A 16,556-nucleotide genomic window follows, 5' to 3' on the forward strand; every position below is an offset into this window, starting at 1 on the left:
GCTTCATAGCACAGGTGCCAAAGCAACACTGATTTAAAAAGTGCAGAAGCCCTCTGAATGTTGCTGTGTATCTGCTCTGTGGCAATAGCCTTTTTGGTACTCAGAGACACAGCAGCAAAGATATCTGAAGTGGTACAGATAGCAAAGGCATGGCTAGGCACCTGTTCAAACCATGATGTGATCACATTAAGAGTTATCGTTCAATCTGGACTATCATGAGGATAATGCAAAACAAACAAAAAAATCACTTGTCATTATCTCACTGTAATTAGAATAATTATCTTGCCTTGTAACTTACCTGAAGTCTGCAGTTGCTGCAAAGGATTCCAGCTCTGTAATAGAGAAGACACAAAGAAAGCCTTCTCCACTTCGGAAGTAGTTGTCTCTAATTGCAGCATAGTCCTCCTGCCCTGCTGTGTCCAATATATCAATTTGGACTTCTTCCCCATCCAGAACCACCTTTTTCCTGTAGCTGTCTGCTTTGGTGGGCTCATAATCTTCAACAAACTAGAAAAAATAACAATCTTCATGATAGGAAATCATGCCTGTACAACGCAAATGCTTCTATTTGGGTATAAAGGATATAACAAACATATGGTTACAGTAACTAACAAGTGTATGTATTTTGGCTATGTGAACTACTAAAATGATTCATAGTTAAAGCAGGTTCTCCATCAGCCCAAACAGTTCATAGGTTTTGGCTTTCTTCAGCCATTACAAGGAAATTCTAGAGGTAACTGCACAACATCAATGTCTGTGCACTACCCAAGCCTCTGCTTCTGGTCAAGCACAACATCTGGCTGTGGTCCATTATGCAGGCAGGCAGGCCTGACTTTGAATATATTTAGTATCAATTTAAAAGGACGCTGAACCCATAACTTGTTAGGTTTAATCACAAAGAATGACTTTCACTGGGGAAAAGTAAGGAAACAAGAAACTTCAAGAGCAGCATTAAAAAAACATTGAAAAAATGATCATCATTCCAAGCATCATGCAACTCACCGAAGGGAAGCAGCTTTGAGCTGTAATACCTAAATAAGCACTAATAAATACATTCAAATAAATGAGCAATGGCAAAATACACTGGTTATGTGCCAGAGCATCGACTTGCTGATAAAGTCTGAAAAATGCTAACTTACACCTCCACAGGTATAATCTTAAAAAGCCTTTTTGTTCAATTTAACCTGACTTCCATACCACATCCTATACATTTAGACTCTTTCTGCAAATAACTGTACTAATGAATGCTTAAATAACACTATATAGCAGACATTTCCCAAGATAATTTCTAGTGCAGATTCTTACCTCATCATACATAAATTGTAGTGTTAATGCAGATTTTCCTACACCACCGCTTCCCACCATGATGACTTTGTGTAAAGCCAAAGAATTCTGTCCTTTAGGCTTATTTGCTGCCATCTTTGGATTGCAGAAAGTTCACAGGTATAAAATGAAAAAAAAAAAATCTAGAAGAAAAACATTGCTTTGTTAGTTTTCTTTTCCTTGTCCCACATGCACTGGTTAAAGTGGATTTGTTTTAAACCCCTACATATCTAAGGACTCTGTTTTCACTGAAGATAGCAGAACTGAAGCTATCTGCTTTTTCACTAGAAGCCATTCCACAAATCATACCTAGCTCATCCGTCCTGCAGCAAGAGCAAAGAAAGCCCTTCACCATTTGGAAAGGGCACAAGAGAAAGCATTCAAGAGCAATTAAGGGAAAAGATTTACATCTTGGTATGTAAAGACTTTCAGGGACACAGTGTTGGTCAAGGGGTTTTGGTAGTTTACTAAGCAAGAGTCTAAAAGGGAAGCCACAGGGAGTCAACACCATACAGGAAACATGAGATATGATAGCTGCAGGGGAAAGAAAACAGGCATTTGAAGGAATTTCCAACTTAAATAGCAAGCACCAAGACACAGCGACAGCAGCAAGGATTAGCCAGGGTACTTTTCCAGAGGAAAGAACACAAACGTGTCACTTCAATCCTAAAAATACCCAGTTTCAGTAAGTCAGTCAGGAACTGAAAGAATAATCTAGTTTATACAGAGTGGAAAGATGCAGCTTGCCTTCCTAGGCTACAAATGCAGCTATTCCATGTACTTGGAATAGCTGTCTCAATCCCACCACTGCTTGCTCAGGCACAAATCTCACCAGTACCAAAGGGCTCTATGACAGTTAATTCACACACAGTTTCACACACATGCACATGGGCAAAAAGTAACAATTCCATTAGGTTTTCATAAAAAATCAGGGTATGTGTTTAGCGTATCTCCAACTGCTATCTTCCCACACCTTCATTTCATTCCCTCCCTATCCCAACAGTAATATAATGGTATTTATGTTATTTGAAGACGGAGTATTTTATCAGCTTGCACAGTTCTTAAGACATGGGAAAGTCCCTGCACAGTAACAGGATGTACCCTCCTCCAGATATTTAAGGTCAAAACAAGCTCTGATGTCCAAAAACCACAATGACATCTACATTACAAAAGATACAAAACCAAGAGACATCTATAGCAGCAACTGAGAGCTAAATGTAACTTACATTTTATTAATTACAAAGCTCAAAAAGAGCATGCTGACATGGAAGCACAGTTTAGATGTGTACAGAACTATCAGATGACAATCCAGTGTAGTAACAAGACACCATTACCTCATTACCTTTACCCAATGTGATCATTTGACAATCTCACACTAAAATTACATCCTTCTGCATATGGAGTCCCCCTGTATGCAGCTTAATCAGAATGCATGACAGCTTTCTGAAAACTTACATCAAAATCCCTAGTTGAGGAATGTGAGCAGTGAGGCAGTAAGTGTAAAAACATGATGACTGAGGCTTTATTAGGGATTAAGTCAATCCTTCCTGGAATTAAAACAGATGAAGAGGTATGCTGGCTTTGGCAGGGATAGAGTTCATTTTCCTCAGAATAGCTCAGAGTGCCATGTTTTGTATTTGCAATTAAACCAGTGATCACACACAGATGGTTTAGCTATTACTGAATGGTGCTCACACAGGGTCAAGGCATTTTCTGGTTCTCACATCCTCTGACAGCAAATAGGCTGGGACAGCTGACCAAAGGGATATCCCACGCCATGGCTTAGTAAGAAAAGCTGTCAGGGAAGCTTGCTGGGACTGCTGTTGCTCAGGCACTGGCTGGGCATTGGTCAGTGGGCAGTGAGCAATTTTCACTTATTTTTAAACATATTCAATTGTCATTATCTCAGCCCATGAGTTTTCTTACTTTTACCCTTCCAGTTCTCTCTCCCATCCCCCTGGCAGGGTGAAAAGAGAGCGAACGGCTCTCTGGTGCTTAGTTGCCTGCTAAGGTTAACCCACACCCATGTGAAAATGTCTCCAGATCACACCAGTGCTGCGTCCTGTTCTACTGCCAAAGAATCCTGAAAATGTAACTGAAAATTAAGTCCCCTAAATTGTTTTCCCCAGAAAGATTATGTAAGAGAAATAAGCACGAGTGAGCTGCTGTGCTAATTGTAGAGATACAGCAGGGAAATACAACTAACATTATGCTACCAGTTCTTTTAAAGAGGAGATGCATGAGCCCAAAAACCATTTCTCTTTCGGCCATCGTGGCTTAATGTCCTGGGTTCAGCAGTAGCAGTCATGTTTCTCCTCCTTGGTAGCTGGTGCAGTGCAGTGTTTTGACTTTCGGCTCGGGAACAGAGCTGATAGAGATGTTTTGGTTTGGCCAAGGACTTTGTGAGCCTCATGCTCTGCCAGGGAGGAGGGGAAGCTGGGAGGAAGCAGAGACAGGACACCTGACCCAAACTGACCAAAGAGGTATTCCATACCACAGCACGTCATGCCCAGGATGTAACTGGGAGTTAGCCAGAAGGGCTGGGAGACTGCAGGGTTGGAGGAGGTATCGGTCGGAGCTTGGTCGGGCTTGGGGGGGCGAGTTATCGGTCAGCTGGTGCTGAGGTGTTGTATTCTCTTCCCTTGTTATTTCCTTTATCATTATTATCATTGGTGGTAGCAGTAGTGATTTGTGTTATACCTTAGTTACTAAACTGTTCTTATCTCAACCCGTGGGAGTTGCATTCTTTTGATTCTCCTCTCCGTCCCTCCGAGAGCGGGGGGAGGGCAAGAAAGGGGGGGAAGTGAGCGAACGAATTACCTGACTGGGTTTAAACCACGACACTTAACCACATCAAAACTGAACCACTGCTTGCTTTTTACGCAAGAGGGAGCACGAGAACATGAAAATAACTCCACGATGTGTACGTTTACAGCCTACTACACTGCATTTTGAACTACTCCAACATTGTTTTGTCTCTGTACTTCCCTCTTAAAAGGAAAAACATATCCTGAAAGTCATGCTTGTTTAGTTTTACTATATGCTTCAGACAAGTAGTACAAAGAAAATTCCCCTGAATTCCAGTCATCAACTGACAACAGCTCAGACTATTCTTCTATAAGCACTTCAATACTCGAACAAGTCCAAACGAATTCCAACAGGTGAGTTTGTGCAAAAGCTATCTGAAAAAATTCAAATACACAATAGTAATGTGTGACTGTACTATTTGTTGTAAATTAACCTAAAGTCTTTAAGTAGATTGAGCAATGTGAACATTCACATTTTACCAGAAGCTGCAATTCAACAAGCAGTGTCCCAGCGTGACAAAAGCTGCCACTTCTTGTACTTTGTGCAACAGCTGACACACACTTGAAAAGGCAAAACAATGATGCATTTTTCAAAGCCTCGATAACATCCTCCCAAAGCAGCCTAAGAGACTGAGTCAAAGAAAGAAACGGGAATTAGAAAAACCTGACCCAACCAGTCAAAGCAGTATCCCAAGTCATCAATAATTGTCAGTGAAGAACATTCCAGTAAGATACTGAAGATAGTAAAACTATGCTAGCACCGCCTTCAAATCTTAAAGATAAGCTTGTCATAAATACCCTACCACATTTTCTAATGGGAGGAGGCTCAGGGAGGTCTATTTGCTCTCAGGTTCTACACAATCCAATAAAGATACAATGCTGGCAAAATTCAGGCCTGGTGAAAAGTACACAGTGTGAAAAGAGAGAAATAAGTTACAAACAAAGCAAGTACAGTCTGATACTGAGCAAACAACACTCAATCCAGAGAGACTGCTTCAGAACAAGTGCTCTGCCAGTGAAAAGAAAGACCTTGAAAGTGGTAAGTTTTAAACTACTACCACACACATCTACCTGTTTCAGTCTGCTTTCAAAAACAAAGAGGAACATAGATTCTGATTTTAACAGTAAAGCACCCGAGATGCAGTTTCATGCGAAGTGTTTTTTCTACCCTTAATTTATGAAGCCTGACATTTTCATAAGTAGTATTAATTTGGGTCATATCAAGTTTCTGAATTGTCCTGCTTCATAATGATGATAAAATTGACAGAGACTGTGGCAAGAATCCTGCTGCAGGAAGCTCAAAAAAAGCATACTTTCTTCTTATGTGTACTGTGATTATTACTGTTTATCTTCACAGTGTGAAACTGTTTGGGGGTCAGAAGATAAACACCGGCTTACCCTGCAGTAGAATCAATGCTGTGTCACCCTAGAGCAGAGATAGGTTCACACAGAGCCAGGCAGGGTGTTGTCAGTAGCTGGATTACCCACTCAGGCAGGTCAGCATTTCACCACACCCACTGGTAATCCCCATCACAGCAATGCAGCTGATGACATATAGGAAAGTTTATTTTTCAGTAGTTCTTTGTGTAGTCCAACAAGCTGAAAAGGAAGTGAAAGCTTCACTAGCTCAACAAGGCACTGCCATGCCTTCACTCAGAAGAGCAAGAGAATTGTCTAACCACCATGCTACGGATCCGTCCTCACCTCCACTGCAGATCAACTCCTAGCAAACTACATTTCCCAACATTCTTGACCAGATAAGGGCACAAACAAGTGAATTTCAGTGGCTGCTCGGCCAAAGCAAGCAGTTCTCAAAGCTGCTACAGCTGCTTATTACTTGCTTGGAGGTAACTACCCCTACCCCACTTCCAGTTGGAGCCAGCATCATTTTTGTAGAGCCAGCTTAGGGAGCAATTAGATAAGAACTGAAGAAGTAGGAACTGTAATTCCTGTTAGCATCAGCAATGGCATCTTGTCCAACAGTCTAGAAATCCAGTCAAAGGAAAGAAGAGTCAGCAGCTGAATAACTTTTAAGATCATCCTTGGTGATAAAGATCATGTAGCAACAGAACTGTTGCCTATCTTGAGTGACTGGCTTCTACCTGTATCAGTGCTAACTCCCACAGAGCTTCATACTTCACACAGAAAGGTGCAAGAAACACAGCGTTATCTCTGATCCCCCGGGATTTAAATACAACATTCAGCTCCACTCACCAGAGGAAGGAGCTGGGAAGAGTTCTTCGTTAGGAGACTTGGACACAGTAAGCGTATAACTCCCACGTAAAGTCTTGAAGCACAGAGTAGTTATCCAGATCCACAAGAGTAAGGAAGAAGATCAGATGTCAGCACAAAAGAAAAAAAAGGGTTTTATATCCAGTGACAATATCTTCAGGGAAGGTATCTTTGCAAATACATGGCAAGGAGGAATTAAAAAGCAGGAATTCTTGATCTTTCCACATTAGTCTTTATTTTGTTCTCCCATCTAGTTCTTCAGCCCAATAAACTTAGACGTAAAACTTTTTATGTTTACTAGTGGAAAAAATACCTTAGGGTTTTTATTCTCTCACTCACCTTGTTCATCTGATCAATTTCAGAGGACTTTTCTTAAGTTGTCTATTTCTCAGGTGGCTTTTCCTTATGGAATAACTTGCTCGAAAACAAGCAGAGCATGCTTCCTTACATATCCATGCAATAACCCCAACATTCATATACTAAAAGGGAGCAAAAAAAAAGCGGCCAGAGTAGCTGTGTACCAGCCCAAAGAGGGCAACAGCCATTCAGCTCAGATTGTCTCCCTTCCTTTACAGGGAGCACTGGTACAGATTTCTCCCTCTTTAGCCAGCAGCATGTATTTGGAAAATTTATGGGAATAATCATATCTAAGATACCTAAACCTCTGTCAAAATGTACCCAAAACTAGCCAATAGGCCAAGAATTAACAAAGAACAGAGCATGTGATCAGACTAATTTTCTTAAAGAGTGTGACTAAAAGAGTTCCAGAAGCCTGTTTTGATCCCCTGGAGCCTTGTAAATGCAACGTCAACAGCCAGGGAAGGAGAAGCATTACACCCAAGTCACATCATTACAGGCACAAATTCAGCTGGCATCTTCTGCAGCACTATACATAAAGCTGAATGCAGGCTTTGTGAAAATGCAGTTGTCCTTAGTAGGAGGACTTTGATTTGCTGCAGGCATTTGTTTGAAGGGGACTAGTTAAACATAGCTTTGTGTTTTAAGATAGTTGGTACAGTTAGTATAGTAAATGCTAGATAATAAGGAGAGATAGTGGTGTCTTTCTTCAATTACAAAACTATTTCTTGTACTGTTATTTTTACAGCCTTCATAAAACTATTACATCAAAACTGAACTTCAGTTTGTTTCCTGTCCTTCAAGAGATTGCATAAAGATTTGCACAACTGTCACATTAACCTCATTACACACTCACTTTTATGATGAGTAACTTTCTTCCCTGAAGACTATTTTATATAATAAGCATCAATTACAACCGGTAGCTGATACATGGCAGCACCTGCTTTGACTCTGTTACCTAAGTTACAATTTGATATATTTGAAGGGACAGGAATAATTCAATTATGTGAGCTACCTGCACAGTATTAGGAACTACTGCTAATATGCTTTGACCAGAGTAATTCCAGAAAGGCAAAATATTGCGTCACTCACTTACTGAACTGAAGAAAATTTAGTAATGTAGGGATCACTGATGCTGTTCTAAACAAGTAACTCCCAACTTTTTTTTCTAATTGAAGAAACTAACACCTGCACTTCTCTCTACTATATACTTAGCATTATCTCTCACCTCCAAAAATATTAGCTGCAACTTCTTATCTCATTCTGAAGTGAAAATTCATAGTAATTATTTGACAGTAACCTCAGCTTCTAAAGCGAGTCTGAATATTCTCCAATATTCTTAATTCCCACAAAGTGATTCACAGCTCTGTTGCCTTGCATGACCTACAAAAAAGTTCAGCTTTCAAGAAAAAACACAGGACCAAGAATATTACCAAGCATCAATCCAGGAAGGTCCACGTGAACGTGAGGAAGACCTTTACTGTGAGGGTAACTGAGCACTGGAATAGGTTGCCCGGAGAGTTTGGGGAGTCTCCCACGCTTGAGAAAGTCAAGAGCCATATGGACACAACCCTGAGCAATGTGCTTGAACTACATGACCCCTGGTGGTCCCTTCCCACCCCAACCATTCTGTGATTTCCTGTCCACAGGGACTATCAAGAAATATAATCTCATCTGTTATTACATAAAAAATAATAAATCACAATTTCATTCAGTTACTTCATTCCTTATTGAGTCCACTCATTTCAGTTTGGTTAACAACAGCAAAACTGTACTTGAGACTGTATTGTTTAAAAATGACCAGCACAGCCTAGCACACTGGATGCAAAATATCTGGAAGACACCTCAGGAATGACTCAGATATTCCTGCAACAAAAGCGTTCCTGGAAGTGGAGGGAGGCAACTCCAGGCAAGCAGAGTCTAACCCTCCCAACAGCTGCTTTTAATTACAATATTCAAACCAGATCAGCAGAAACACCCCATGACCCAGAAATAGATAGGATACATGAGGACATCGGATGGGATACATGATGCCAGCTGTTTTAACAACTGGAGAGTAAGGAAGTTTTTTAGGTTAGATCAGCATTTTTGTAATAAGTGTCATTCCATGCCTTGAGTTTGACCCGTGTTTTTATTACAGTTTTAATGTGCAACATCTGTCAAGCTCTGCATGAAGTACCATCAGTATTTTATTAAGGTAGAACAAATATTTCAAATATTAAATAATCACCATAAATTTTAAGTGATAGCATAAAGAAGAAATTGAACCAAAATATTAAAATCTATCTTAGAAATTACGAGCCTCATGAGACAATGAAACAGGCCACCTGAACCTCAACCTCAGAACAAGTTAGAAACTCTTTCACAGGAAGTCCTTAGCTTTCGCCTGAAAATAATCCTTTGACATAAACCTGTTTCACTGGGAATCTGGATTCATAGCTTCTCATGACTTTAACAAGGAGTTAAACCACACTCAAGGTTTCGTAAGAACGCTTCTTTCCAAAGCTTTCTAGTGCGCACCATAAAAGAAGGTGCTTGTCTCTCCCACACCCACAAAACAAATTTACTAAGGTGACTACACATCTACTAAGTAAAGGGTAGAAAACTGACTTAAGTTCTATCTCTCAGCAGCAGCAAATTTCCTCTGGCAGAAGACCTACATTTCCCAGCTTCTTGAGACAGGTCCCTCAAACTGTAACCATATCCAGGCATTGAAACTTGAAGAGACAACCAACAAACTCTTCAAGTGACCGAGGCAGCATCCACTCTATAAATCACATGATGCTGCTATAAAGAACAGTGGTCCCCACATACTTGCACTCTTAAGACATCATCAACAAGTGAGATCCCGCCAACAAGAAGTCACTAAATCACTAGCGAACAGTAAACAAGTTGACTTTACAGAAGTCTCTCTAAGGCTCCAGAGGGCCCTAGTGCCAGCTTCTGGGCACAGCGATGCACAGTGCAGCAGCTTCTGAAGTGAGAATTGATAATGTATTCCATATGTTTTAAGTCATCATTTCAGCACTTTGTTACCAAAAAGCCTCTGGCATCCTGCAAGAAGACTTCTGGGGAAAACCTTCCATAAAGAAATTTCTTGAAACCCATATGGAAGCAACCAAGAAAACCTTGACAAACTGAACAGCAGAAATAGTCTGGAACAAAATCAAGGTCTTAAGACTTTAAACCTTGCAGTGTACTGAGAAAAAATGAAGCAGCTACATCACTGTCTACATAAAGAGCTGACAAAACACAAATCCCAACTGTGCATGCCTGCAAGGCTGATAAAAACTGAACCAGCCACAGCCCGACTGATACTCCCATATCCTTCCTTCTAATAGCAATGGTGCTTGCAACAGCCAGGTGGCAAAGGAGTTCAGAAGTTACTCTAGACAAAAAATAACCTATACTGGTTTTGGACAGATACTTGGATAGCTAAACAAGCTTGTTAGCACAAGAGGCAGACCAGAAAAACACAAAGCTGAGGAAATCTACAAAGTTGAACTTTAGGACCTGCAGCCTATAAACACTGTGGAAAAACAATGCAAGTAAGGTTTCTCAACCAATACATAGCACCTCTTGATGATTCCTCTCTTTTTCTAAGTTATGTAATGGTTATTGCAGGACATTTGGAAGAATCCTAGATACTTGCAATGGTTTGTCTGGAAAAGTGGCAAACGCAAGCACAGCATCTCAGTTAACACCAGCAACAAGTTCAATTGACTAAAGTTACACTATGAAGTAATCATGGTAATACACACATTTACATGAGAATCTAGAATGATTTCTGCTTCCTTAGGGTCACTATGTGGCTGGCACCCTATCTCAGTCTGTTCTAATCACTGAGGGAACTTGGATTTCTGAGACTGATGGTGTTGGAGTGTTGCCTTAACATAAAATGGAAGAGTCATGTCTTTCTCTTAGATTAAGCTTCTAAATACAGAGGTCTGTAATCTACCATATTAACAGGAGGTATTAATTTTGTATCAATTTAACATTATACACCATGAGGAGAGAATTAACAGTAATGGCAGTCATGGTAAAAGGAATAAACAATCACATGTCACCGTCCTGTCAAGACTATGCAGGCCAGAGACTTGCATGGATTCAGAAGCAAGACAGACAAACAGGTGTTATGGTCCTACAGCCCATTTTCTAGCATAAGCAAAACTAAGAAGGAATGAAAGGCTTAAAACAGAAGAGGGGAACATCTGCAGAAGAGGCTCCCATACCAAATACCCATAATCAAATCCCCTGACAAAAGTCAGGAATGTTCCATTCATGGGAGATACTACAAAAAGCAGATGCTACTATGGAATTTTACTCAGCATCTGATATAGAACAAACAGACTCTCTTCTTCCCCGTTCATAAGATATAAAAGGCAATGCATAGCCTACAAGGATGACTTTTAGTAACACAGGATGAACAACTCTGGGTCTCAGGTTAGTGCTCTTCAACTAAGGACTGAGGGGGAAGCACTTCAAGAGTACATTTCAGCTAGTGGCACCTAAGACATACAAGCTACAGCCGTTTTCACCCTACATGTCAAGTTCAAGAAAGCACATTTGGAAGTTAACTTATCAGTGAAAAGTCAGGCATCACTCACACCTGCACAGAGCTGCTGCTTACAGCTATTCAGTAAAGCAACAAAAATGGAGTTCCCTCAAAGGCACTATGCCAGAGCTTGCAGCACGAGCTCAGTGGTTCACTTGTAATAGCTGTTCCAACGCTCTGCATTCAGAAAGTTGCTTACAGCATATCTGGTGTCACAAACCCATTTTTTGTCAACCATACTTCAAAAGAAATCTCATCCACATCACCGTGTCCTTTTTGCCCCTGTACGGTTAAACTTCAACATTCACTAAAGAAATTTAAGGAAGATTTAAATACAAGCATTTTGCATTGGCCTAAGTAAATTATTTAAAGTCTGAAGAAGGCTTCCAAAAGATATACTTGAAAAATACAGGCATGCCAGAACAAGTCCATTCATCAGGTTTTCCTCTAACACAAGTATCTTATCAGTTGTTAGCAATCCTATGCTCTTCCTTTAGTTAGAAGTTCAGAATGTCAGATCTGTATTTTCTAGAAAAAGCAAATATTCATATGGTCATTTTTACAGCCAGGATGACCTCACATCCACACTTACTAAACCCAAACCTCCACCCAAATAGTTTCACTGCTTTATAGACAGGAAAGTTAACTTCTGACAGAGAAATCTAGAAACACATGGTATTTGCAAAGCAAAAACAAGTTCATGGCAGGCTGCACTCAGCTGTCTTGTGGAATCTATTGAAGGGATGCTACCTGCATCCCTTCTACAAGTTAGGATTTTGGCTGGTAGAAGCAGCCTTGTTGTGTTGCAGGCATCTTACTTCACAGGGAGACAAGTTCTAATAGTGACAGTTTACAGAGTTTATCCCACTCAAAACAACTCATTTTGCATTATTAGCCAGTCATATAGTATTACAGTGAAAACAAGAACACCCTTAAATTCTCCCAAGGTATTAGCACAGACAGAATGAACACAAAAGCCTTGAGTAATGCTCCTATGAAATTCCTGATATAGAAAAAGTTTAAGCTTTCAAATAAAGCATTTTTGAGGGAGGACCACCTTCTTCTGTGTAGTCAGTGCCCAGCTGGCTGAAGGTTCAACAAAAGCAGAGCAGAAATACCAAAATACACTACCCTTCACATTCTATTAAGTGGCTCCTGGCAACGAAGGATGCAGGGAACAAGTACTCCAGCAGGTGCAGGCACATCTATGTTAAAGGCCGCAGCACAAATGGTGCAAAGACCCAGGACCGGACATCAGCAAGAGAAATCAAGAAGCAGGTAGAACCAAATTCTCCATTTCCTCTTCACAAACATAGGCAAGTGATCTCTCTCCCCACAGGCAGACTGCATCAAGACACCAGTCAAAAGGAACCTCGTAAAATAGGAGCATGTTGGATTTTGCATTTCAAAAAAATTCCTTTTTATTCCTCTAAAGAATCATCCAGCTGTAGCAAATAAATTTCATTAGTGAAATCTCACTTGGCAAAGCAAGTTACTTCATTCATTTTATGACTTTGCCATCTGTTTTACCACCCAATTACAAAAGCATAAGTACTCTTTTGTAGTATTACTGCAAGAGCATTACTTTTGTAGCCATATTTTGTTGTGGTAACTTGTCCTCTTGTTTACATTCTACGCAGTGCAAAATCCTAGTAACTTCTGTTTTATTCAGGGAAAGAGGATTTCATATGCATGACTCATTGAATGAGACTGGTTTGCAAATACACAAAGGCTTGTAATTAACCTTTTGAGTCGGTGATTCAAGGACACAAGCTGTTATAGACCTGATGTTGCATTGTAATACAGCATTCATGAAGTTGAAACACTGGTTAGTCTGTTTCCTCCCCATTTTTAGATGCTGTTTATTCTAAAACTATTGGAGCTATGATCTGAAAAATTGGTAGAGTCAACCAAGTTTTACTTAAAAGACTCATCTGGACAATTAACTGTCTTTCAGTTCAATATAAGCTTGCCAATCATATGATACATGGTAGAGTTTCATGGGTATTTCACATATTATAGGCATAAAACATGCAGTAGCTAGAAACAGATGGCATTCAGTTAGTGAACTTCGTATGAAATTATTACTATTCAGGTCAACTTATCAATTTCCACATTCAGTGCCAGTGGTGGTTTTGATCTTGCCCTGCTTAAACTACAGATCAGACTTTTCTTGCAGTACCAGAGAAGACATTTCCAAATTAAATGCTTTCAAATTGTAAAGTAGAAACTTCTAAAGCCTGCTTGTTGTTCCTATTTGAACTATTACAGCTGTCATCATGCACACGGTAATCCAGAACACTGCAGAGCTGTGAAATGATTTACAAGAATGTAATTGTGTGAATTCTAAGTTTTAGCAGAACAAACTATCTAAGAAACGATTTTTACACCGCAATGTGTGAAAAATCATGGCTCAATTTCCGAACACAGGAACAAGCATAATGTTCATTTTAGGCTATCTGGGTAACCAAGTGAAGTAGCTGTCAACTTTCAACAAACAACCTAAAAATTAGTTTTGTAATTCTTGTTACTGGAAAAGGCACTGATAAGGACAGTATACTATTGCACATCACTAAATGTATCTCAAGCATGTTTCTCTTCCTATGGCCAGAAGCAAAAGCAAAAGCTAAAAGCATTCCAGTGGTATTCACAGAGCAAATACAGTTTATTTTAAAGGTTAGTCTCCCAGGGAAGAACTACTATAAAAACCCATGGTGAAATCTGATATCCTTCTCAACATTTAATTGATTTAATTCTACACATGTCACAACGCTAAACACTACCAAATGTGAGCTGTATTTCTTTCCGTACACATGACCTTTTAAATTCCAGTAAGGAGTATGTGACCTAATACCATTCCCACCTTGCATGGTGTAACATAGGATTTCCTCTGTCCTACAAAACCTTCACTACTGCTGACTTACGAAAACATTTTATTTCCAGCCAATCACTTACATGCTTTCAATTCATCTGCCGTACTTCTAATAGCATCAGTTATCCGCAGTCAGAAGCTGATTTTACAGGGTTCTTTTACTTGAGGGATTTATTCCAAAAGGTTCCAAAAAACCTTAACACACCCATAGCCCAAGTCCTGCAGAAAGCCTGGAAAAGTTAAGTGTTGTTAAAACCCATTCCTGCTGTTCACAGATAATGGTCGGCACGAAAGACCTTAGTCTGCTGAGAAACAGAAATCATGTTCCTGAAAAATCTCTCCTTCAAACTACTGACAATCCAAGAACAGCTGTGCCATCCTGACTGGGTTAGTTATGAATATTTCAGTATCTTATCACATTGTATATCACAATAGTTTATTAATTTTGGCTTTTTAAATCCTAGTATTTGGCTACAAGATTGTTTCCGCTTCAGTTTCTCTTCCCAGGAGTATTTTTCCCCTATATCTGTAAAAGTCTTACCTTCCAAGTTTGCAGTAAAACCTATTAGAATGATTACAATATAAAACCTTGGTCCTCAAGCAATAATAGATGGTTTTCTTGAAATTTTCCAAATGACACTTAAAATCACTAGAACTTGCTTTTTCAATGCTTTTCAAAATACTCCAGCCTGATGAATCTCATTTCAATTATATATGTTATATACATGGTCTCAGTTTTAACTCACACATCTTGCAGAGAAGAGTGTTTTTGTTATATTGTTTCATTCCTCTATCCACTTTGACTGCAAGAGCTATAAAGCTCAACCTTTGCAAGACAGAAAATATGACAGATACAGGTTAACTTCTATTTCATTTTAAGAAAAGGATGCCCTTCTAGTAGAAAAGTTGAACATGTGCCAAACCAAGTTACCTAAAAAGATTAACTTTCCCAATGAGATCCAATGAAGAATTTTAAAGAGACAAGACAGCGAAGAAACTTCTCAAAATAAAAATCAGGACATTCTAAGGTTTTTTGAATGAATCTAAACGCAAACATTTCACTCTTTGGTTCTTGGGCAAAGAGGGCCTGAGAAATTCCAGCAGCTGCACTACAGAATTTTTATTTTATGTGTAATTGTAACAGTGAACCCATCAGTAAAACCAGTAATGACATGCCCCAGGTTAGTGAAAGGAGCCAGTTGCAGGAGAGTACGCACAGAGGCTTTCCTAAAATATTTTGTGGTTCAGTACTGGCCTCTCGAAGAACATCGTCAATCTCCGAATGACAGCCTCCCTAGCTCTGAGCACAGGAAATGCTAGTTGGCAATGGGATTCCTTAACAAAGCACAGAGATGCTAAAAATGTGCAATATATATTAGTCAAAAGTATTTTCCTTCACAGCAGTACCGTAAGAGTAAAAAGTTGAGATCATGACTTAAGATCCAAGTTGTTATCAAAACAAGATGTAAGAAAGGGGACTGAGACATAGTTTGAATTAAGATTTAGAATTTAACTCCTCTAAGTCCAAAAGGCAGCAACAGCTCCTGCTTAACTCTTACACAACAACACTGAAACAATTTCCTCACAGAAAGAATGCTGCCCCTGGAAAACCCACTTGATTAACTTGACTCTTTTTAATATTTCTGAAACAAAGGCACCCCCTGTTTTCTTAACTAACTGTTCTAAAAACAGTCCTTTATGTTACACTCTACACTAAAATAAAACAAGACTGATGCAAACCAAATTAATAGTTCAGAATAGAAGCTTTCTTAGTGTTTGTTGGTTTTTTTTTTTTAATCACAGCCTTTCAATTTTTAATTATTGTTGTTAGCACAGTCTTCATTAAGCAGGGATAAACAATCAAGTACTAGCATCTTACACATCTCACATTAGTGGGTGTCTTCCCGCAGGGGTACTCCAACATGTTGCAGACTGTGCGGAATTTCATTATTAAAGTTACATGTAACCATCTCTTCTTCCTTGCAACGCTAACCATTTACTAACATTGTAGAGGATGAACCTGCTCAACAGAAAACAGTTTCTGATGTTTAGTCTAACGCATCTACTCTTTAAATTCTGAATTACAATAATGGACTGCATAGTGAAGGAGTCTAGAGTGAAGTGTTTTCCTTCTAGGTTAAGTTTTCTTGGTTTATTATATACTTTATTTCCAGTGCATATGAATGAACTGACATCTCAAAGCCATCATGCCTGATGATCAGCAGGCAAAAAATACGCAACCTGAAGCATGAAGGAAAGATGCTGTAACAAACCGTACCATACAGTCAGTGCTGAGTCACTGACTTCGCAATGTGAACTGTATCAATGTAAAACAAATTTCATGCTCATTTTAAAATCAGTGACAGCTTCAAAAATGTCAATGTACAAAAAGAGAATTCAAATTGCAACA

At 39.4% G+C, this 16,556-nt stretch overlaps 1 protein-coding gene across 2 annotated transcripts in view; it reads right to left on the minus strand.

The window, feature by feature from the left end:
• RALA (RAS like proto-oncogene A) overlaps positions 1 to 16,556 on the minus strand; it is a 30,976-nt gene that overhangs the window by 9,296 nt on the left and 5,124 nt on the right. For both annotated transcript variants that reach the window (XM_061464672.1, XM_061464671.1), the window contains exons 2-3: positions 1,306 to 1,466; positions 299 to 507 (exon numbers count right to left, since the gene is read on the minus strand). In XM_061464672.1, the coding sequence (XP_061320656.1) occupies positions 299 to 507; positions 1,306 to 1,419 (323 nt within the window). In that variant the 5' untranslated portion in view covers positions 1,420 to 1,466. The remainder of the gene's footprint in view (positions 1 to 298; positions 508 to 1,305; positions 1,467 to 16,556) is intronic.

The sequence above is a fragment of the Pezoporus flaviventris genome, unplaced genomic scaffold (genome assembly GCF_033815535.1).
Source record: "Pezoporus flaviventris isolate CSIRO_AGI_PZ_B2104156 unplaced genomic scaffold, CSIRO_AGI_Pfla_v1 ptg000037l, whole genome shotgun sequence".
Classification (NCBI taxonomy): domain Eukaryota; kingdom Metazoa; phylum Chordata; class Aves; order Psittaciformes; family Psittacidae; genus Pezoporus; species Pezoporus flaviventris.